The sequence below is a fragment of the Wyeomyia smithii genome, chromosome 3 (assembly GCF_029784165.1).
Source record: "Wyeomyia smithii strain HCP4-BCI-WySm-NY-G18 chromosome 3, ASM2978416v1, whole genome shotgun sequence".
In the NCBI taxonomy this organism is placed as follows: domain Eukaryota; kingdom Metazoa; phylum Arthropoda; class Insecta; order Diptera; family Culicidae; genus Wyeomyia; species Wyeomyia smithii.
The window spans coordinates 201,754,413-201,779,335 of NC_073696.1; the positions used below are offsets into that span (position 1 = coordinate 201,754,413).

At 38.3% G+C, this 24,923-nt stretch overlaps 1 protein-coding gene across 2 annotated transcripts in view; it reads left to right on the forward strand.

Annotated features, from left to right (window-relative positions):
- LOC129730650 (synaptotagmin-11) overlaps positions 1-24,923 on the forward strand; it is a 76,334-nt gene that overhangs the window by 29,608 nt on the left and 21,803 nt on the right. The window contains exon 2 of one of the 2 annotated variants that reach the window (XM_055690157.1): positions 18,799-19,459. In XM_055690157.1, the coding sequence (XP_055546132.1) occupies positions 18,799-19,459 (661 nt within the window). The remainder of the gene's footprint in view (positions 1-18,798; positions 19,460-24,923) is intronic. The other variant, XM_055690158.1, reaches the window with a different exon arrangement.

Here is a 24,923-nt window from a genome sequence, read left to right on the forward strand (position 1 = left end):
CCCATTTGCGTTTTGGTGCTGACGAAAAAACAGCAATTAAAAATCGTAACGCTTTGGGTGAAATTTTGCACTTCAATGCTTTTTTAATCAAGACCATCAAGAGAATTTAGTACTGCAATGACAATCTAACACTTTTGCATCATAAAACTTGTATAAACACCGAAACTTGATTAAAATTTGTTGAAAATCATAAGCTGAGACTCACATGCGATTACTTTTACGGTACGTAGCCAGATTGATAGCAAGTCAGTCCCATAGCAGCTACGACCGGTGATGAAAAACAAACTACTGCAAATCTGCTTCAACTAACAATACAGTGACACACCTAAAGCGTTCACTGTCAACAAACAACAGCTGGAAGAAGCTACTGTTGGAAACTTTGTCTTGAAGAAAACATTGTACTATCAGCTAGAGCCACACGATGTAGAACGCGTAGAATTCAATAAAACCTCCTATCGAATATCACTTGGTACATCCAATTCTAAACCTGAAGACCATAAGTTGTGATAAATATCACATTTTTCATAATCATTATTGGCTGTGGGGTTAAATTGCGAAGATTTTTTCAATGGAACCGACTTGCGATCACTTTTGCTATGGGACAAACCAACTTGCTATTTTTTTCATAGTTCCTCAGAACGAAGTATTCAAAAATATTTGTTTTATCGAAAGTAGATATAAAAAGGAATTAATTCTATAAATAAACTCAAAATTGATAAAAATGCAACTGGGACGGACTTGTCATGAGCGGCAGTAGAGTAGTCTCAACATCGGCGTTGTAGTGTCAACTAGCATTGCCCAAAATCTGCAAAAGTATCGATACTCGAGCATCAAGAATCTTTTCCTGAACGTATCGATACCAAGTTGATATCATGCGCGGATACCAGCTGTATCGATGTTCTACCTGCTGCTTAAAACAAATCTATAGGCTGTTATTTTTTCTTGTTCTTCATTACTTTACAAAAATCTGCGTTTTGCAGACAAATCTGCATTTTTGGTATCCCTGCGGTTTTTGAACTAACCACTCTCATATTCAAACATAGCTCAATCATTTTAGAACGTTTTTCTAAGTTACCTTTTCAATTCTATTCAATATTTTTTCACGCGTTCTCATAAAAAATTAAGACAAAACCCTCGCATAAAAAGACTGCTGCATAATTATAGGAATACTAAGCCATTCACCACAAAATACTTGTCGGGTGAGTGACGCGACAATTACGATTTCGCTCTGCATAGACAGTATTGTCAATTTCGGAACAATTTTTCTCGCAAGAGGCACGGAAACTATCTTAGAAGAGCGCAGTTATATGCAATCTGTTGGTGTCTTTTACAAAAAGAGTCAAATTTACGCGCTGTTTGTTCAAGACATTCCACACTAAGTTGTTTAAGACATTCAGGCAATAGGTCGTATCTGTATATTTTCCGATTTTAAAAGAAACCTTCAGTATCGAAAAAATATCGGGGCGAAAGTATCGGTCTAGCTTAATATCAGTGTCAGCTGCATCTAAACAAAATTTCGATATTCAAGCCTCACGGTATCGATACCGATTTGCGCTTTCTCGGGATTACTTGAAAATACGTTGCGGTGCTCAGGTGCTTGCACTATCCTAATTTATGCCGTTCAATAACTGTAAAAATATTCTGCCGTCAACTTTAACAAGAAAGCTCAAATTCAGATCATCAGTCATAGTAACGTTTAAGCCAGTTATTAAGATCCTTTTCTAAACGATTTTCATTTTTGGAAATTGCACCACTTCATAAGGTCCTCTTCATATCCACTGGAGCTTTTGACCTGGGACTGATTTACATCAGACTAAATCACCTCACATGGGCTGCCAGTAATTTGCTTTTGTGTAATTCCACAAAAAACGGGCAACCAATTCAATCGACTATTTTTGGTTTGGCTAAAACTTTGCATAGATGTTTCTATGGGCAAAAGCTATCATTTTGTGCTATTGGTGTGATGTGTTCAGCAAAGTTGAAGAATATAATTTTATCTGTCAAAAAAATCACTCTCTAAAAAAACTGTTTATTTTTTGGAAAAAAGTAACAAGAAAATTCAAAAAAAATTATGGAGAAATCAGAGAAAAAAAGTTATAATTTAAAATACTACAAGGTATACAGCCCTAGGGTTATATGGAATGGTGACGTGGGACTAAGCACTGTAATTACAGACACAATAAATTCGTTTGTTTAATGATTTACGTACTGTAAAACGGGGTATCATTGATCAGCGGGGTAACATTGATCAGTTTTACCCTTCTCATGAATAGTTGAAATAAAACTGCTCCGTGATTACTTTTGCTAAAATTGCCTATTGGCCTATTGATACTTCCGTTGTTGAAAAGGCCTTGCATATAAGATCAACATACGTTTTTGAACACAAAAATTTAACAACGATTGTTGACTTACAAAATACTTCTAGCAACTTTCGCGACCAACGTTTACGCTTTTCATCATCGAAAGGTAAAATTACATATGGCATAAAAATGCTTCGCAGTACATACCGCGGCTAAATGCAAGGACAGGACTATCCTCTGCAGTGAAAGCAGTCAAGGAGAACGGGAAGCGTCTTTAAACATGTTATCAAAGCATTATCTAACATTTTTAGTTCAAAAAGGTTTCAAAACTATTCAAAATTGAAACTGATCAAAGTTACCCCAAATATGCTAAATTGAAACAACGACGAAAAATGAATGTTTTTAATGTTCAGGATTTTCGAAGGGCTTTGAAAACTAACTTCTCAAGTTCTAAGGATGCCAGTACTGGTTTTAAAAATATGAAACCTGTAATTTCAGTTGTAAAATATATAAATACTCACGAAAAAGTGAAAAAATGTACAATGTTACCCCGTTTTACGGTATTTCAATTCTCAGACCCCCCCTTCATTTTCTCAGCACTATATTTAATTACACTCAAAAGATTTTCATTTACACTTGGTGATGTTGTGCCTCTAATGTTTTTTTTTTGTGCTAACAACAGTTACAACGAAGTTAAAGTTTAAAAAGATTCATTTTTGTTTTTTGCTTCACAAGTTTGTTTCATTTGCCAACAATTACTTTCACTGTACTACGATAACAGCTAATATGAGTATATTATTTTATCTGTAAAGTTTAAAATAAAAAATATTTAACAATGTTGATATGTAAAAAAAGATTCCAAATAGATCCTAGTAAATGGACAAAAAATTCACAAGCACTCGCCGGCTCTTACTTTTCTATAAATTAGTATTTTTAGGAACTTACTCCTTCGATATTATGTCGGTTACGATTATTTAGTGAATATTGAAGATAAAATATAAGTAAAAATAACTTATAACCTTTGCAAAAATGTTCAATTCTTGTTGAGTAATTTATGGTTTTTCTGGTAATCATATTCATGAGATAAACTTTCAATCATCATCAGTAACAACATTGCAGTTTTGATTGCCGTGAATAGAAGTCGTTCCCGCTGCTATGATAGACGACGAGAAACTAGCGGCGCTTTGCTCCACATGTACTCTGCGGTACTGTTGCTTTTACCAGCATGTTTTCTTTCAAGACATGAGTTTCTATTACGCCCAGGTAGCAATTTTAGAAATTGTTCGAGAAAAGGGGTTGTTTCAAACTTTTCGAAAACCCTTTACCTTCGAGACATCAAATTAGTCTAGGTTCATGGAAGCAAACATAAAATGACCTATTGGGACGGGGAAACTATGTCATTTTTTTTGGATATTGATACAAAGAATATCACAGGGAATGGTTGGTGTCTATTCATGTCGTCTGTGCTAGGAATGCTCGCATGTGATTGGGTCAGTATTCGCGTAAATTTGTCCTTGACACTTTTCATTGATTTTTACCGCTTTGCAATGAAAAAATAGTGATCGGTAGCGTATTACAAAATTGTTCAACATTTTATCTATCCAACAACATATTGGTTATTGTAATCCATCATGTAGTTATGTTGTTATTATCGTTTGAAATCTGACGCAACATTTGATAGTTTCATTTCCAATTGTACAGAATGCATGCCAGTATAGAAAACAAAGACGTAGTCCCACGTCAAATAAAAAAAATAATTTGTTTTTTCAGGGAGCATCTTTGTTTTTTGGTAGGACACGGATCCTCTGGCTGTAAAAATTTGTTTAATCTCCAATTTTAACAGTAAAAATGATTTGTTTGATTGTCATATTGTCTTTGGAAATGTTGTGAATAAAAATTTTGTCTTACCAGAAAAGTATACTCTGTGAAAAAAACAAATAATTTTTTTTTCAAAAAACTAACTTTTTTTCTTGATTTTTCCATGATCAGACAATCTCCATTGCTTAGATAACCTTTTGTAGCTTTTATAAAAAAAGCAGATTCTAGAAAAATAGGCTTGCTAGATAATTAATTTTCAATTGAAAAACATTAGAGTGTATATTTTTTTCGGAAAGAAAATTATTGTCTTAACTTTGCTGAAAACGTCACACCGATCAAACAAACTGTTTTGGCTCTGAAAATATTTGTAACCACCAATACCTTCCCGAAAAAAAAAATTTATGAACATTTTCTCAAAAATGAGACGGGTTTAAAAAAAATTAAACCAATAGCACAAAACGGCACCTTTAGCTCATAGAACGTCTATGCAAAGTTGCAGCTAAATCAAAATCGAAAATTGAAAAAAATTAAAACTGGGGCATTTTTTGTGGATTTTTTCTGTCATACGCCTGCTTGCGTTTTTGCTTTGAATTTTTGAGGTTGGCTTCACGTTTGGTGAGGTTCATTTAATATTTTTTTTCATCCTTCGTGTGTATGTCTCATATGTCCAATTGCTCACTCCATTCCTCTTGTAGAAGGTTGCAGGTTGGGATGCGTTCTGTATGTTCATACTCACCGCTGTCACCAAGAATGTAAGTCCTAGGCTTATCAGGACAGTTGATAAAACCAAAAAAAAAAACACGAGAAGTTCAGTACGTGCACTTTTGCATGGAACCACTCCATTAAGTAGATGATGATTTTACTTTATTGCACGCATCTCTACTTTAATATACCCTACCCTATACCCTAATTATACTTGATATACCCCACAGAGTGAGCGGGGGGCACTTTCTGTTTACCATTTACCTAACTAGAACATCTTATAATCTAGTACCTCATATGCGATAAAACGCATGTGAGAGCATTAACACTGTTGAACTGGCGACATCTGTTTTGTTTATAAAATGTCATAGAATATTTATCTTCCCCTTCCTTCATGCTTTAGGTAATTTATGTACGACGCCTTTTGAATTCATATCTTTTTCTGTTATTTGCTCTCCAAAATCGCTCAATAAAAGTTTTATTACCATACCAATTTTCAAGATAAAAAATTTAAACGTGGAAGAATTGAACGAAGACCAAAATTAGTAGTATGTACCTTCAGGTGTGTACCCACTAGGTATTTCTATTAGAGCAGTAGTTGAAAAATTGCAAAAAACTTAAATAAAATTCCAGTTTTGGCCTGACCTTGTTATCGAATCATACATGTGCGTGTGCGCAGAAACATACACATTATCATTCGTTAGAATAGAACTCGAAGGTACTGAGGCCAAACGTTAATTCCCGTCAAATTTTTATTGGAAAAGGCTTGAATTATTGTTCTGACATTTAAGTAGCTACGAATGCATTATCGCTAGCTCAACAAACTGTCGTAATTGCTATTCACCCGCAACAGTTTCTATTAGGGATTACCAAAAATGTTCGTGCCGTTAATCAGCGTAATTTAATTAGCCTGGTCCATGATTTGCTGCGATAGCCAGGAACACTTTTCATTCTGGTAAAGGTCAGGTTGGCACACCGGTGTGAGAAAATTTGATCACGTTCTAGACTGTAACTCACATGGAAGGAGAAAACATATTTTTGGCCTCCTAGCTAATGGACCACCAGTCACGGTTTTCTGCAGACTCGTGACTCGAACGAAACCAAATGCCACCTGCTATGCATGAGCGGGTGACGAAGTTCAGGCTTATGTCGAGCTTTCATCCGCCATTATGCCACAATCTATCCGCTTGTTGAGTCGTGCATTCATGCACCCGTGGAACGGTGGAGTTTCTTTTAGTACTTACGATAGCTAAATTTATGGGCACGCGTGAGTTTGCTCAAATCAGGTTGTTAGTTGCCGATGTTTCTCACGTGCTTTCGTGCTACAGATGAATTGGGTAGGTATTGAATAACGTAGTACCATTGACGGGAGTGGAATATATTCACTGATTTAGACGCAAATCAAATACATTTGTAGCACGTTACTTTCGACTGAAAAGTCGTCGTTCGCTCGTTTGCCTTCTTGTAGGTGTTATTTTCGGCCAATCTATAAATTTTATTGCCTTGGGAAGCCTAGAAAGACGTGCCCAAATATTTCAACTTCGATAAAATTAATGTACTTCGATTGACGATTCGCTGAAAAGGAAAATCTCGTTTCAATAACAAAACAAACTTTCAGCTAAGGAAGTTGTTTTGATTATGAAGAGGGTAGTCAAAATGACGCAATTTAGCTGTTTACTAGAGACAATGTAAAGAGCGCTCAGGGAAAAATGAATGTTTACTAGCATACACTTTTTCCGATACGAAGATCTCGAAGGTAGTCCGAACGCGCGAATGCTAGCGTAACATATCGTTACACTGAAGGAACATAGATTTTTATTGTTTCTTTGCACGAATGTATACATAAGCGCAAGAATCCAATTACATCTATTACATCCAAAACCAGACAAAACACCACCCGTTCGCTTTCTTCCGTCTTCAATGGAGGCGCAACGTGTTTCGTCACCGTTTAGAAAATATTTATCCTAAATGACGTTGTTGAATTGACATTTACTTCCCCCTACCACTCCCTCATGCCATTATCATTGCTGGCAATTGTTGCACGAACCCGGCCGGAAAACAAACTCGTAAAATGCCAACCGGTCGGTCGCCATAACTGTTAGTGGTGCGCGTGAAAAACATAATTTAATTTCTACCCGGTCGTGTTGAAGCTTAAGGTGCTGATGAAACGATGTTATTATATTTGAGTGAACATAAATCTACTACAGTGCATTGGGTTGTGAAATTGCCTCTCGCTAAGATATAGCGGCGATGGTGGATGTTCGAGCGCTGTAAAAGCGATTGTATTTGACAGACAGCTAATCGCCTTACGGTTACCTTGTTACAGCAACAGTTCTGCCCAAAATTTGTACCAACTTTTGGCAATGAAATTTGTTGTGTAACGAGTATTGATTGACAGCAGTGCCAGTGTGTATGGGCGGAATATTTCAGTAGTGAAGAATGTTTTTCGTTTCTGCCGTGGACAGCTTTTATCGTCACTTAGTTGATTGACTCTTATGTTTGCCGAGTTAGGCTAAACGTCTGTGACAAATACAACATCGCTGAAAGACTTCCATGTTTTATTGATATCGATTTGCAGTGTGTGGAAATATATTGCTTCTTTTTATTGGTTTCGATAAAGTTGTTTCTCCGAATCATATCGTCCAAACGTGAAAATTGTGACTTTGTTGATACCTTTAAAACTGCTGGCCAATAAAACGGAATTAGTTGTACACATTCTCCATTGATCCCAAAAATCGTTAGGGCATCAGCTATCTTCCGAACAATTTAGTATCAAACAAATAGCACGAGTAACACCTTTACTGATAGCCGTCTTGACTGTGAGCTTTCTTTCGTAGCGCCCGTCCTTGAACTTCTGCACTAACCCTGAAATTTATTAACAGCTGGCAGGGCAGACTCCCCGTTGATTTTGCTGGAGCAATTCATTGATTGGAGCAGTTTTTTCTTGTTTTGCACAGAATATAACCGTCCACCAACGGTGTCCGCCAGCACGCGTCTCGGAGGAGGTTTCCGGTGAAACCAGTAGTCAGCTCTCGTAATGCTCACAGTGGACTCATTCAGGGTACGAGAGCGTTTGGAACTTTTGGGAACACGTCACTTCCAGTTAAAGGTTATCACTGACTGTAACATTTTTCCAAGATTTGTGGAATGCATTTTGAATATTATCAATCATTTTTTTAAAGGAGTTTTTTTAGTTACAAGTAATGTTTCTTTTATAAGGTTTTCCGACTTGTTTTTAAATAGTTTGAGGTGACATTTAACAAAACATTTTGAATGCTATTCCAGTGTGTCAAAAATTAGAGATACTCCAAATTAATTCTGCGGTGAACCGTAATAAAAAGATTGCACCGGTGCTTCTCCTGAGATCATCGCATTTGTTCGAGCATGAAAAACTAAGCATACGTATCGAAACAGTGCAAAATATTAAAAACAAAATTCTAGCTCTTGATATGCGATCTCATATGATTCGTTTATCATCTTCCACTTCCTCCGTGGCATGTAGATTAGAAATTGGTTATTTAGGGCTAAACTCAGAACCGTTTTACTTAGTACTTATATTTACCACATTACGTGGTAATAGATGGAAATCATAAGGAATTACGCACAGAATCGACCAATCGAAAAAGAACTCATATACACTTTTTGTTAAAAATAAATGATCGTAAAAAATTAGAAACAATTGGTGGTAATGTAGTTGCCACTAACCGTTATGCCAAAACCTTTGGTGGACCATATTACCATATTGCCACTGCCCAAATCCCGGCTAAAAACGAAATTGGTGGCATTATATCGCAATATACGGCATTGGCATGGCATTATATCGTGGTCCCCGTGGTTCTGTGGTTAGCGATGTCGGTCGGCTAGCTCTCCCACACGGTTGTGATATCGAGTTCGATTCCCGATCAGGTCGAGGAACTTTTCGATCTAGAAATTTTCTCGACTCAGCACTGGGGCACGGTGTATCGTTGTACTTATCCTACAACATGCAAAATGTGCCGAAAACAATATCGATAACGAATTCTCTCAACTAATCTAGTTGATCGAGACTGCATTAGCCCCCAGGCTAGCGTGCGATATTGTTTTTTTTATCGCAATATACCGATAAGGAGTTGAAGGCAACATTAAAGCATGTTCGAGTTATTAATTTGTGGACTTTTCGGTTTAACGGTAAGCAACAATGATTTGAAGTTTTATGGCATCAATTGTATTTACATTGAAACCCTCCTATAGGAGCTAGATTGTAACACCCCACACTGGTAGGCCACCGTAATGACTGTTTCTGGATACCGACAGTAGGATTTAGGGATCAGGATAGAAACAGGGAGGATTAAAAAGCGTATTCCGCAAAGGTAAAAGGTGAACGGAATACGAAACGTAATTTGCGTTGTGAGGTGTTACACTATTACGAAACCTAACCTTATAATTGTACCTTTATAGGATTTTTGTTGTTGTTGTGGAAATACAAATTAATTAACCGTACCTAACCCTTTTTTCCCTTCGCATTCTTATTGTTCTATCGAAAACACTAAGATATGATTCATTCAGAGTCTCTGTTCATTTAATCACGGTTAAATCACTGTTCATTTTATAGCTTCGATTATATCAGGTGTACCTAACTAAAATTATTTGACAATAAGGTGTTTTTAAAAACCTGTCCAATATTTAGACCGTAAAAAATTAACATTGATCTGTTTTGTTTTGAGAAGGTTGTACGGATTGGAAGCCTAGAGAACAAATTTAAATAATATCCAGCGTTTGTTTTTATTCTCGTTTGTTTTCCGTCGGTCTAGTTCCGCCACTGTTGTTGTGCCAATCACCGACGCCCGGAAGGCGACTCCACCAGGACCCTAACTCACGACCCGTTGATTAACGGACCGGCGCCAACGGCTTTACTTCCTCATGCGATGTAAGGCGTGATCCCAGAGATCTTTCACCTCAGAAAATCTCCCGGTGTCGGCTAGGATTGAATCTAGACCAGTTTGGTTGGTTGTGAGTGGATCACGCAACCTCACAACCATCGATACCTATGTCGGCGGTGGGATTCGAATCCAGGCGGCGAGCGTGGTTGGCGGAGATGTTACCAACCGCGCTAGGCCCCCGTCTGATATCCAGCGTTGTCAGATATTAAATCCTTGTATGCCATTGTACGAATTTACGATCGGAAGCTGAAGTTAAAAGTATTAAAAACAATTGGGACACACCCAGGACAATAAGGTGGAGAAGTATGAAAGATGCATGCTGATGGCTGACGAAATGTACGTGAAGATAGATTTTGGACTGCACCCAGGCCTGAAGTTCTACGAAACCATTGCCAGAAGAAAAATCTCTAGTAAAATTAGGTTCGGTTCCACTGATAAATTTGCCAGAAGCTTCTTGTTTTGATAAAAGATTTGCAGCTGTCGACAGAAAACTAAGGTTCTCGTCACAACCAAGACAATGGACTCAAAAATATGTAAGGAAGAGTGCCTGTAGAACTTCTTTTCCCCTGAGATGCTACAGGCATTAAGAGATTGTATTAAAATGGCCGCTGAGTTTGACTACAACGGTTTAAACACGAATAAATGGTATCCAAATACGAAATACGAAAATTCATCAAAACGGGCACGGAATAAACTTTCCAATACTTTCTCTGCAAAGAACAATCAATTATATGCGAGATGCAACTGAGTTTGTAACTGTAGATTGCAAATAAATAAAGCTTTAGCAATAAGTAGAAATGATACGATTTGTTTGTTCATTCCAAAGCGCCATTATTGCGAGCACTCCTCGTTTACTGTTGACATCAGCGAGCTATTACGGTGATAATGAGGCAATACGGAACAGTAAAATTAAGTGCCGATTAACTTAGAGTGCTTTGCTTAAATCGTCTTTGTCTCTCAGTTGACAACACGAAATAAGTTGGATTTTTCTTCGAGCAGCCAATTTCGTCTACCATTGGAAAATGAGCACTCGGTATGAAACATGTATGGAATTATTCGCGTTTGATTACAACTTGGTAGTATTTCATGTCGATTTTAAGCCGTCATGCAACATATTTGTGCTTTGGCTAATGTTATGAATTTAATAGAACGTTGAGCAATTCATGTTGCGATTCCACTTCCTTAAAAAGGCTTCTGAGATTTATTTATTGATTTCGTCAATTAGACTAATTTTACATAAATAATTGAGATATCAATTTCGTCTTTTGCAAAGCATTTTTATTGCCGGCCTAGACATCATTATGTCAATGTGTACACAATATTGATTATATGAGATCATCATTCACTTGAGGAATCACTTAAAGCAAACTTATAGATCTAAGTATGCTTGAGCGTCCAGAAAAGTTCAAGTTTTCTTATGAGTTTTATGATTTATATGGTTGATGAAGGAAATCTTAGCGATTTCTTTTCGTTTTTCAAGCGTTTCAATGTTGATCAGCATGCGAAGTGATTCTCATGATGGGCGTCTCATGGAGCTCTAGGCTAGCTTCCTAAGTGCATACAACAAAAACCCTTTTTTTTCCTACATGTACTCCATTACACTACAATATTCGAGACCAGATTTTACAAACGGTACAAGGGTCCTCAAAATTATAGCTTAACCTTTTTATGACCTGAAGTCTCAAAATAAATATTAAAATGTTCAACACGTGTTAGTTTTGAGTTAAGGATTATTCCTAGATCCCTCAATTTGTCATTTTTCTAAAACTAACTGATTTCCTAAAGTGAAACTGAAATCATGAGTGTGATTTTTTGAGTAGGATATAATGTTCCCTTTTTGATTATAAGAATCCAGTAAATTTCTAAAGGAAATGAAATTTCATTCTGAAAATGTATCAGATCAGATACTGTTACAAATTGCCATGTACAATTTCATGTCGTCTGTATAGATGAGTACTTTTGCGCGGTTAAGTACAAGAGAAACATCGTCGACAAGTATAATAATCAATAAAGGACCTAAATGGGAACCCTGCGGAACCCCAGAAGTGACTTTTATTGCTGACAAAGTTCCATCTTTAAAGCGAACAAACTGCGTTCTATTCATCAAGTATGATTGAGAGTAACATTGCTATCAAGTATGATAGCAATGTTACTCTCAATCCCATACGCTCGAGCTTAATAAGTAGCAGCGGAATATCAAGTTTATCTAGCGCCCTTCTTAAGTCAAGATATAAAGTTTTAATAAAACTATTCCTGCACATTGTCCCTTAAGAAAAGTTAGCAAATTCTAATCGGTTTGTAGAGGTAGATTTACCTTTGAAAAACCCATGTTGCTTATAAGTAATATGATTTGGAACTTTACTGAACATCTATTGATTTACAGGGTGTCACCGTGAAAGTGAGGCACAGATTTGAGTGCCTCTTTTTCACACCTGAAGGCCTACTCTGTCAATTAACTGTGTTTGTTTTGATTACGACACATGTTTATAGTTCACTTGTAAGCAGGTTTCTGTCGTTCTCTAGATTTTCTGAAATTTTCTCCACTACCTGGCAAACGCCTTGGAGAACTAGACTTTCTCTCACACAGAGTGAGTAACTATTCCCATTTAGGCGTAGAGTATTACAGTCGTAGAGTTCATTTTCACTCTTAATCATCTGGTGCGAGAGGTACACAATTGTTTTCTCTCTCAGTTTAAGAGGAGCAGTTTTCATACGAAGTCATACGAAAAATCGTTTGAAATGATAGGTTTTATCGGAATGACAACATCCTCGACTTCTGGTCGTTTCAGCTGTTTTTCTGGCATCAATCTGATTCCGGAAATATCCATGGTATTCAGTTATTTTGGTTGTTCTCCAGAAACTGAAAGTGGTCATCTTTGAATTCAAAATAGTGTCCAGGGTCAGTGCTCGGCTTCTATGAATTTACCTCCTCAACTGAATCGGATGCTTGTAAGTTGTTTGCTACGTTCTTTTCGTCGGTCTTTGCTTCCGATCCTGTTACTACACAAACCGTTGAGGACGCTGTTCAGAATGTTCCGGCTAATTGTGTTGATCTAGATGTTTTCGAAATTACTCCAGAAATGATAATTGCTGCTGCAAAAAATTAAAAACGTTTTATTCCGCTGGACTAGATGGGATTCCCGCCGTCATTTTTTGCCGTGGGGCCGTTTTGCTTGCTGAGCCACTATGCTGCATCTTTAATGAGTCCTTTACGTCAGGAAAATTCCCGGAGGTGTGGAAAAATTCTATTCTTTTTTCAGTTTTCAAAAGTGGTGATCACAGCAACGTCAAAAATTACCGTGGCATTACTAGTTTATCTGCTGGCTCAAAACTGTTTCGAATTAGTCGTAAGTGCAGCTATTCTACGTAGCACTAGACACTACATTTCCTCTGAACAGTATGGTTTCATGACTGACCGCTCGGTTTATTTTATTTTTCAATGAGGCTGCTGCTGCACTTGGAGTTGGCTGTAGGCTGTTTTTGCTGACGATCTTGAAATAGTTTTGACGATTCGTTCCATCGAGGATTGTCGACGTCTACAGGATATGTTAAATTCGTTCGCGTATTGGTGTAAATTAAACTGTTTGACAATCAGTATTGCTAAATGCGAAGTAATGACTTTTCATCGCATAAAATCGCCTATATTATTCAGCTACCTGGTCAAATACTGAATAGAGTTGAATACGTAAAGAATCTTGGCGTGACACTCGATCCAAAACTGACTTTTGATCGTCATTGCGCGATAGCTATTTCGAAAGCTACCCGTCAGCTAGGATTCATTTCAAAAATCGGACACGACTTTAAAGACTCGTACTGCCTAAAATCACTGTATTATGCTCTTGCCCGTCCTGTCCTCGAAAACGCCAACCTTGTTTGGATGCCCCACCAGCTCCATTGGAATCTATGTATAGAATGTGTGCAGCGAAGATTCATACGTGTGGCTCTTGGGGACCTGCCTTGGCGACAATCTGACAATTTGCCTCCGTACTCAGACCGCTGCTGCTTGCTTAACCTAGATACTTTGTAACGTCGCCGCAAGTTGCAACAGGTGTTGTTTGTGGCAAAGCTGCTAAATGGTGAAGTAGATTCTCCCAAACTTCTTTCGTTGTTGAATTTCCGTGTACCACGTAGAGCCTTACGACCTTCCTCACTATTGACAAACCGTTATCATCGCACGAACTTCGGTCGAAATGAACCCATTGCCTCGAGCATTAGTATGTTTAATCGAGTGTAGGAATATTTTGTATTTGGTGAACGTTCGTTTAAATTGAAGAAGAAGCTAGCACATATATGTTTTTAATATCATATATTGTGCATTTAAATAAAACTTATCAAAACGTCGCTGATAAACTGGCAGTCAGGCTCACTTCCGATGCTTATTTTTGTTGTTCTCGCAACACTGCAACCATCTCAGCCGCCACTGCGCTGTCAGTCCGGCTTACAAAAACAAATACATTGAAATCATTCCCGCAGTTCATGTTGTGTGAACACGCAGTTGCTCTATGTGTTTGTAAAGTCGGGAGAGAGTTCGGAAGTCGGAAGTCCGACTTCCGAACTTTAATTAAACGCTGGCGCCACAATATTAGTTTTACACTAGTTCATTAAGACTATCAGTCAGATGAATTTTATACACAAATAAACAAATAAACAAACAAACAAACAAATAAACAAATCTTTATTACGGGAACGGTCATTTTCGGCTGTTTCCCAGAAGTTGCCATCTTACAATTCAAAATAGTGTCTGAGGTCAATTTTTAGCTCCTTGCATCATTCGGGTTTTGGAAACATTCATATTGAATGATATTCGGTCATTTTCGGCTGTTTTCCAGAAACCGAAAGTCGCCATCTTAGAATTAAAAATGGTGTCTGTGGTCGATTTTTGCACCTGTGTATCATTCTGGTTCCGGATATAATCATATTGGATGGAAATCGGCCATTTTCGGCTGTTTTCTAGAAACCGGAAGTGGCCATCTTACAATTCAAAATGTTGTCTGAGGTCGATATGTGGTTTCAACGCATCTTATCGATTCCGGAAATACCCATATTGAGTGGTATTTGGTCACTTTCCGCTGTTTTTCAAAAACTGGAAGTCGTCATCTTGGATTTCATTTGGATACATTTTCTGGCCTCTACGCGTCATTGTTTTTGCGGAAACACCCATATTAGAAACCGGAAGCTTCCATCTTGAATTTAAAAATAGCACCTGGAGTCGAGTTCTGGCTCCTCTGCATCGACCCGACCATTTTAGGCTTTTTTTCCGGAAAACCTGGTTGAAATATCTGTTTAATTAGTATGGGAGACCTCCCTCCCCTTCCAGAGTACGGAGGAGTTTCAAACCACCATAGAAATTTGTGTTTGACCATGAAAATAATTTTTGCTCCCAAAAGCCTCCACATGCCAAATTTGGTTTACTTGATTAGTTCTTGAGTTGTGAAGAAATTCGAGTTTCATTTGCAGCAAATCCCTTTCTTCCAGAGGAGGAGTGTCACCCCTAAAAATCAAGCCTATATGGATCAGACAGACAGACAGACAGAGCTGCATTTTTGATGGTTTAGAATTCACTTTCACGGTGACACCCTGTATTATTGAACATCTTAGGGATCGACGAGATGATGAAATCCTCGATAGCTCTTGATTTCTGACCGCTTACCCGATTTAAATATAGGAATCTGGAATAATTCCTTCCAAGATTGCGGAAAAACGCATGATTTCAGCGACAGGTTGAAGAGCCAAAGGGTTATGGGTTGAGGCGGTATTCTATCGGGATATGATCATCGAGAAATAAAAATTTTAAGAATTACAGTGCTCTAAAAAAATATATTTGAAAAGTTTATTACGGAATGACAAAACTATTATCTACAACATTGCTGAAGGCACTATTCCGAACAAAAAAACTGTTTATCAATCATAAACAATCAGGAGCTTTTTCTGTTTTTTTCTCCAGATTTGAACAACTAATAATTAAACTATTTACCAGACAAACCGCTTATTTTTCTTTTTTTGAAAATTGTGACTCTTTTAGTTTTCATTTCTGCATAATTTCAGCTGCTTCTAATATTTTTCATAACAAAATTAGATTGCAAAAATAAGCTTTTTCAATTTTTTTTCAGATTTTCCCTCAAAAATGGTTTTTACACTGTATATTTTTTAGAAAGACAAAATTAGTATGCACAACATTGTGGAAGCCGTTACGCTGGTCAAACAAATCGTTCTAGCTTAAAAATATCTATCATCAATACCATTTTTTACATAAACCCTTTACAAAAATTAGACGTGATTAAAATATACTTGAAGCACAAAATGACAGTTTTAGCCCTTCGAAATATCTGTGCAAAGTTTAAACCGGATCAAAAATGGTTGATCACATTGCATTGGGTAAAGACTGGTCGCGGCCAGTCTTCCTAAAAGTACAGCCTTTTCTCTACTATCGTTTCAAAGGAGCATTCACTGCTGACGACTATTACTTCCATGGGCTGGCGCTTTGACGTAAGCGCCAAATATTCAAATTTCATTTTTTTACGAATTATTATAGTATAGATAATCACCTTCAAGATGCTTATTGCCGTTTTCAAAAATTTTGATAAATAACTGAGAAATATCAAATATACGAAGTGACGTTGGCGCCATTTTACATAGAAGTGACGTTGAGGTTACGATAGTGTATCATGCTTGTGGAGTGCATACTTTCAATTATGTATATCCTTGCTGCTGACTACCGACAGTTCGCATGGGGAACTAGACTGTTCAGGCGCACCGACGTCACTTTTCGTGTAAAACGTTAAAATGGTTTTGATATTTTGCAGAAGAAGTGACGTTGGCGTTAGAACTCAATGCATTTACATAAATGAACGTTAAAGCATTCATCATATTTACTCATCATATTTACTCAGATTCTATCAGATCAGATTGCGTAATAAAGCGCTTCTGTTTATTTGCGAACGATTTAGAATAAATCGCTTCTGGGGCGAACTAAACGAAAACGAACCTTTCAGTCTATAAATAACGCTTGCACAGCAGTGTGTGTAGTTAGGGATGAGCAATAGAATAAGTCGGCAGCGGAATGTGATACGATATAGATTGTGAAACACTACCACCGTCCTCCGTAGTTTAATTGGTCAAAACACCATGCCAGAGACAGGGAGATTGCGGGTTCAAGTCCCGTCGGGTTGCGGTATATTTTTCCAAATCTCTATCATATTTCCAGTTTGCTTAATTTTCGTTCTCTCTACTTCATATACTGTCTGCTTAATGAACGAAAATGATTATTTACCATTTTTATGACGGTTGTTCGTTTTTTTAGGTGACCAATCACGGGCGCTGCTATGGCACTAACCTTGATAGTAAACTCATTAGTAACTGTTGCACTGAGATGCGGAAAACTCGTTTTTACCACTTCAATCAAAAAAGTGATTGATTTTGATTTTTACACAGCTGGGGACATGTCTGTATAAAGATGCTTCCCACACAGACGAGTAGTGGAACGCGATCTGTAATCACTAGTGCGCAGTCCGCCGGTTTTTTGTTGGTCTTTTAGTAGGCTAGTAAATCATCTTGTAACAGTGATCGGATACACAATGACAAATCTGTGTATGCTAGCTTTTGTACGGCACTACTGAGGGTTACACTTCTGATGGGCGTAACGTTGTGCACTCGAGCGAACAAAACAACAAAAACAACAATAAATCATTCACAAAGGCGCTACATTTTTCAATACCGCATTTTGGTGGACGCATAGCTAATTTTCTAATCGATTGCTGTAAGAATGAAGGAAATCCGTTGGAAACCGACTGAGTTTAAAGCATTTGAAAGGGAACAAAAATCAGATTATAGAAACACAAATGATTCAAAAATAAATTGCAGAGTAATTAACAAAAATATTGGTTGTTAAAGTGCTTTCACCAGAATCAGCAAGCTGCAATCCAGAACAGTTCAACCTGTACACCTGGGTGCCTTTGTCCAAGCTGAGCTATCAAGGTACACCGGAAAGCTACTAGTGCACTAACAACCCCTTTAAAGCTCATTCAGGGCGTTAATGCCTAATAAAAGCTTTGTGTTATGAAAATCGTTTTACTTCCTTGGAATGGATGTTAGTGGCTTGAATAGCAATGGGATGAGAATGGTACATATATTGTTTGCTAAATTTGGCTAGAACACCACCCAGACGACGATTCTGCTAGAACACCACCCAGACGATGATTGTGCACATCTATTTTGCGGCTTCAGTGTACCTCCTTCCTAATTAGGTCTACATTGACTATTTCGTTCCGTTTTTATTTCTGAAATAGGTTAAAATCTTAGTGTGTTCGGTGTGGGATGCTACAAGGTTAAAATTAGCGACCATCGAAACGATGAAAATAAAAATAATGGCTTCTTAAATATTTTTTTTTGCCATACACAATTCTTTTTTTTTTATCCATGCCATTAATTATTGGCAAAGCAAAAGAAAAAATGTAGAGGGACTTATTTCGTCGAATTTCTATTTCCATATCTAGAAAAAGCATCTCATTATTTTCGACATGTTTCTTGATCAAGTTGAAAAGTGAAAGCATTGAAACGCTTTTTTATTCTGCTCCTTCCGATCTACTTACGTGGGTATTTTCATTCAAAAGTATTTGGTGACCATAACAGGGAATTCATGCCACCTGACCCTCTACTTCTTATTTACTTAGAATGCGGCCAAGTTATCACAAAAGGTCCCTTAGCAATACTGAAGCATCGATAATGAATCCATTCGTTTCCCACTTAATGGTCGCAACATTGTCGTACTGCGGTAGTATGTTAAGAGATTTTTTTTCCGTTCACGCTCATGACAGTGAATTGCTCGAAGCCGGAAGGACACTCACGTTTTATCTCTGATAATCATCACGTTCCGTTTCGGTCATTAAATTCCACGCCAAAGTAAGTGAGCGTGAAATGTCGTGCGGACGGACGTTTGGACACGCTTTGCAGCTTGACGTGTTGAATGTTCTTTCTATCGTTTAAAGTGTTCATGCCTCAACATATGCAAAGATTAAAATCAACCGATTCTAGTACTAACTTTTGATCCTATTTATGTATAGATTATGTCGTGTTAATTTCAGTGGTCCCAGCGGTGCTCGGCTTAACAGCGGCAGCCATCCTTGCAGTGACGGCATGTTTCTGTGCTCGACGTTTCCGTCGGCAGAAAAAGAAGGCCGGACATGAGGTATCCTCGTTGCCGTTTCAACCTCCGCGACCCCCGCGGGCTGTGCGATCTCCGAGCGGTCAGCCACCGCAGTATCTGAAAAAGTCTCCCTCACCTACGGGCATTAAACCGCCACCGGGAGGGCACCTGCCGGCTCAATCTCCCACGGAACAGAGCTGCATACCGACCAACCCGACAGCAACTATTACAACGACCACTACCAAGTATAGCGAGGAGAATGAATTAACCCCTAAAAAGAGCCACCTGGAGCCCAAATCACCGGATGGCGATACCTTGGACGGAAACGATAACGAAACCGAGTACGGCAAGCTGGGCTCAATCGTTTTCAAGTTACGTTATTTGGCCGATCGTAATGCTCTCGTCGTTTCTGTGGTTCGCTGCCGAGGATTACCGGGCAAAAACCATAACTCGTCCAATGGATCTGATCCGTCCGCTGGGCCGCTGTGCAACGGCAACGGAAACATTAAACAGACGGCTACCGACCCGTATGTGAAACTGCAGCTGCTACCCGATAAGCAACACAAAGTTAAAACCAGGTGGGTGTCAGTTATCAATTAGAAAGAATTTTTTTTTTTGTTGAAAAATTATCATTTTATACAACTCGGTAAAGTATGAAACAAAAACAAAGTGCAAAAGGTCAAATTTCAGCTGGATTGTTCGCTAGGTACATATAATGCGCTGTTAATTTTAGTATGAACTTGATCTACACCCTCATTGACTGCACCGTTTGTGCTGTTTTGTGCTTTACCGTGGGGGAAAATCTTCAACTCTACACCGACTAAGCGAGCAATGTTATTTTTGCCCGGTATCCGGTAAGTCCGCCCCCATCTTTCAGAAAGAAACAGTGACAGAGCTGGGCTGAAACTGCTCGACCGGGCTCTTTTCGTTGCAACAGTTTCCTGTCATAAAGAATTACAAAATCAGGCCAACCCCGGGCTGGCAGAGAATGGTTATTTTTAGGGCTGTAAATGCGCAATAAAGCGCATCGCTTGAAAGTTATTTGCTGTTTGCAGCAAATTTTCAATATGAGTGAAATGAATCTCACTGATTGCCGTAGATCTCATTTTAAATTTTCCTAGAAGACGCAATTATAATTGAAACACTCCAATTAATCTCAATGAAGTTTTCAGTTAAACACGCGCCGTGGCATCTACGGAACGTATCCAAATTTGACGTCGACTTCGACGCCCGCACGCTCTTGGATCCATTCACAGGATACACGTGGGGCAAGTAATATGCTAGCCTGCCTTCAGTGTAATGTTGTTATTCACAAACGAACCTTCTAGCGAGAATAATCCATTAGAGGTGTATTCCAAAAATTGGCTTGACTTACTTGACGAGTGGGATTTGACTGGATTCTGGCTCGCTGAATAGCATTTGTGTGCTAACCGGAATGCCGATGAAAAGAATGGACAAACATTCAACCATTTATAATTTCTCTCTACCCTGCGAACGGTAAATGGAACGGAAATTTTCGAAAAGCAAAAGATGAATCAAAAAGTTATGTTATCTGTTTTTATTTGAAGCACTGATGAGTACCGTTCCGCGAATCCATTAATCACTAATTGGCGAAGCTAACTTTCAATCGTTTACTGAAAAAGCGATAAATTACTTAATGTGCGCGATGTAGCTGAAATGGGTTCTTCTTCTATATCGTTAAACACTTAATGGGAGATTGACGCTTCAATCACTGTAAATCATGTCATGGTGAATTGACTACAGAGGATATGTGCATAGCAGTAGATTGGAATTAGTATCATGGAACCATCTTTGCGACTTTCCATTCTTCTAATTTCAGATTTTTACAGTGTATGAACAACAATGTGAACATATTTCTATATGAGTTAAGGAACGGTTCAATCAGTGGCGCCTATTTTAAACAGTCGACGAAATGGGCCCCAAGTTCTTGATTTATTATCAATAACGATGTTTTCAATAACGGAAATGAAAACTATGAGCTGTCTTATGAATTTATAAAATGTAACGTTTATCCCAGAGATGTTTATTTAAAAACATCGATCGAAAAAAATCAACTTAAATTTTAGCCCTTCATGTGTCATTTACGTGCTGAAAAATAAACCTTCGGAAACAGATGCAAATCGCTTAAAATAGGTTCAGGGTAATTATTGTTATTATTAGTTTATTTATCCATCTAACATAAAGTCTTAATGAATATGGATATATCATTATCGTCAACGTTATAATGTAAACAAGCAAATCTTGCTACTCGACTGGAGAAACAACTGGAACGCTCACCAATTTCGAATAAATCTTCAGCAGAAGTAAATGCACGTATCATCGAAGACATAGGGGCATTGAATTCAACACTGTGCGATAAAACCGTGTTTGGAGAAGAGTAGAAATCCTTAGAGCACGCGATGGAACACGGAATCAAGAAAAGATAGTAGTCTGGGACAGTCTACTTCATGCTGAATCTTCCGTCGCAAAAGGAGCAATTCGGACAAATCTCTTTTGAACTCTTTCAATTCGTAAACTCCAGGTCAGTTGATGTGGAAGCCAAACTAGTGAAGCATTCTCTAAGATGGGTAGCACTAAAGAGCAATACAGAGCTTTCAAGCAATACGGATCTTTGGATATTTTGGTTATAAACCCCAGCTGACGATTAGCCTTAGCAATTACGTTGCTAAGGCTAATCGTCCGATTGATGACTAGCAAAGGAGAGTTTCTTATCCATTGTCACACCAAAGTCATTCATCTCTTCAACCCTGTTGAGCATGACTCCATAGATGTGGTAGTTGAACATTATAGGCTGCGAATTCCGATGAAATGTCATTACAGAGCATTTAGGGATGCTGACAATCAGCTTATTACGATGGCACCATTCTACAAACATATCCACTAACTGCTGCAAACGGTGACAATCTTCTATGCACTTCACGGCGAAATATAGTTTTGGGTCATCCGCATATTGTTACCGTTTCGAACCTTTACCCTATAATACCCATGTAGGGAGATTGCGTTTCATGCACTGAGGCGCAGTATAGTAGCGTTCAAGATGAATTTAATGCCGAAATAGGTTGGGTGTGCGACTGAATTCATAGTTATTCATTATCACCTAAGTTTTGAATGTATTATTAAAAATGTTAAATTTATTATAGTAAGATGTAATAACAAAATTAGATATATCAACTCCTAGGATAAGGTCAGCAAGTAGTTAGAATTAAACAAAAATGTAACGGCTAATTTAAATAGGGCTCGCGGTGCAACATACGATCCAGAACTCTACACGGCCAAACAATAGAACGCAAAAACTCCAGTTCAGTGGCTAAGAAAGCTAGAAAATAAAAAAAAGTCGGCTCGTCCTTCCTGCAAGATTGCAGCGACGTCCACTTCAGACAAGTACGTCGAACTGAAAAGTATACCGGAGAGAAAAAGTTAACTTATATAAATACGCTAGAGTAGCGTGCAGTAGTTAGAATTAATTGAGGTGATTCCATATACGCTTTGGAGTACGAACGAGTCAGGTATGGAAAATTAGAATCGGTAATCCTAACCCTCATATGCACGACTCTAAGAGAGCTTTTGTGTGTCCACATGCTAGGACCCGTTGGTATAACCTTCGTGCCATTGGTGTCAAGGAAGGACCGGCCCCGCTAACATCGCGCTAGGGTCGCTAGGGACTTTGACGCCGAGTGCAGCCGGCAAGAAAACCGTCCCGCAGTTGATCCCCCCGCCTTTGAAGTCGCACGCGCTCTATCCTGAGGCTGTGACAGGCCGGGGAAAAGCACCAGCAGCAAAATCACACTGGAGAAAGTTACTAGCACCGCCAGACGCCAGGTGTGACTCCGCTAGTGCGCCGAAAGTCAGCCGAAATACATGATCAGCCGAAAATACCGCCCCGCGGTTGGTACCCCGCCTTCGAGGTCACACGCGCTCTGACTAGAGGCTGTGACGGGCCGGGAGGAGCACCTCCTAGTTCTCCCAATAGGATAGCAGCAGAACGCGCGCAGCAGCAGAACGGTCGGCCGACCTGTATCCAGATTACACCGTGAGCGATAGAAATAAGGAGCATCGTGAGTAGAAATAAAAGATTAAGAGTAGACTGTGAGTTTTCGAATAATTTGATCTGAAAGTAGACCCGGAGCCGACCCTGAGTGCCTTCGTGCATCTCATAGTCGAGCAGGCGGAAAAGAGGTCTTGAGCACCCACCCCGGAAGTCCCCAGAGGAACGACCAGGGACTTGGGGCTTTCTTTTAACAGCCTGCCCTTCTGGCAGGTTGAGAAATAACAATATATAAGCTTACATCCATCACCAAGCAAAATACTAACATCATTTAAAAATATTGTAAAAAGCAGCGGTCCTAAGTTACTTCCTTGAGGTACACTACTCAAGTTAACGAACGGAATTGAGCTGCTCGCTCCCAATTTCACCCGAAGTGATCGATCATACAGGTATAAACTAAGCCATGCAACTAAGCTGTCAGAGGCACCAAGCAGGTTAATTTTGTGCAATAGTATACGATGGTCAATTCTGTCACATGCGGCTTTCAAATCCGTATTTGCCGAAAAGTGTAAATTTAGTTTTCAAATACGAAATAATCTGGCAACACTTCCGATCAAAAGTTATATTTTTACTGGATTCCTTGGTTTATTTTCTTTAAAAATCATCTATCAGTATTTTGCGAACGTCTTACGTCTATGAATTGTAAGAAAAAGGAAAAAGAGATTTTGAACAACCCCCCACAGAGTATTCCAATCGACACCATAATTGGAATTTTTTCAAAGTGAACCTAGATGAATAATACCCCCAACTTTAAGCCAAATCCTTGATGGTCGATGCCAAGTTCAAGCTTTTTCTTGGTCACTTCGTATGGAATTACCCATATACGTGATTGGCTTCCTTATAAAGGGGTATAAATTGAAACCCCGAAAACATCGATAGCGTTGCGAAAGTTGTCCACCTCCAAATGCTTAAAACTCAGTCAGTTTCCAACGGATTTCCTTTATTCTTGTGGCAATCGATTAGAAAATTAGTTAGGCGTCCGCCAAAATTTGGAATACAGGTATACCTCGATTTTACGCACATGCTCGTTTTTGAAATGTGCGTAAAATCGAATTGTACGTAAAATCGAAGCAAGATTTTTAATATTTTTTATAACTCAAAATTGATTTCCGTAATTTTAAATTTGCAAACAAACATGTAAAGGTACATCTAATTATTACGTAACGCACGAACGAAAGGTGAATGGTTTGGAAAGTCTTACCACCCATACAAACAAAATTTCAAAGTCCTAAAAAGAATTGCATTATTTGTGTTACCTAATTATTAGACGTTCTCTAATCCACAGTAGTGAAATCACCTCGATTATTTAAAAAATGCTCCTTCAGCTGCACAAAGTAGTTCCACAATAAATGTCCCAGTTTTAATATTATTATTGTCATTTTGGTTTGGCTGAAACTTTGCATAGACGTTTCTATGGGCCAAAGATGCCATTTTGTGCTATTGGTATTTTTTTAGGAACACGACTTATTTTGTAGAAGCTATTTAAAAATGCTGTTATGGGAAGGTATTGATTATTACTAATAATTCGAGTGCCAAAACAGTTTGTTTGATCAGTGTGACGTCTTCAACAACGTTGAAGATAATACTTTTGTCTTCTGAAATATAATACTTTTTTTTTAATTTAAATATGGTTTATTTGACACGGCACGATACAATTTAAAGTTTAACTGAGCCAAGTACACTTTTTATTAATTCTAGATTAGCAGGAAAAGGAGGGAGGCCTTTTTTTTATTTCTCGCGGCCGACTACGAGCTAGTGGGGATTGAAGGTGAGAGGAGGGGAGTTACAATTCTTGCTTTAAACTAATTAAGATATACGATCTATTTGTGTTTCGACTGGTGTTCTATTTGTTTTTCAAACATAAATTTAGGCTCTTCGTGTTCGTGTCTCCAGCGTCGTATACGGGTATTCTGACAAATAGACAAGAGAATATTAAATTTTAATGTCAGTCTTTTTCAAATAACAGTACAGTTGTG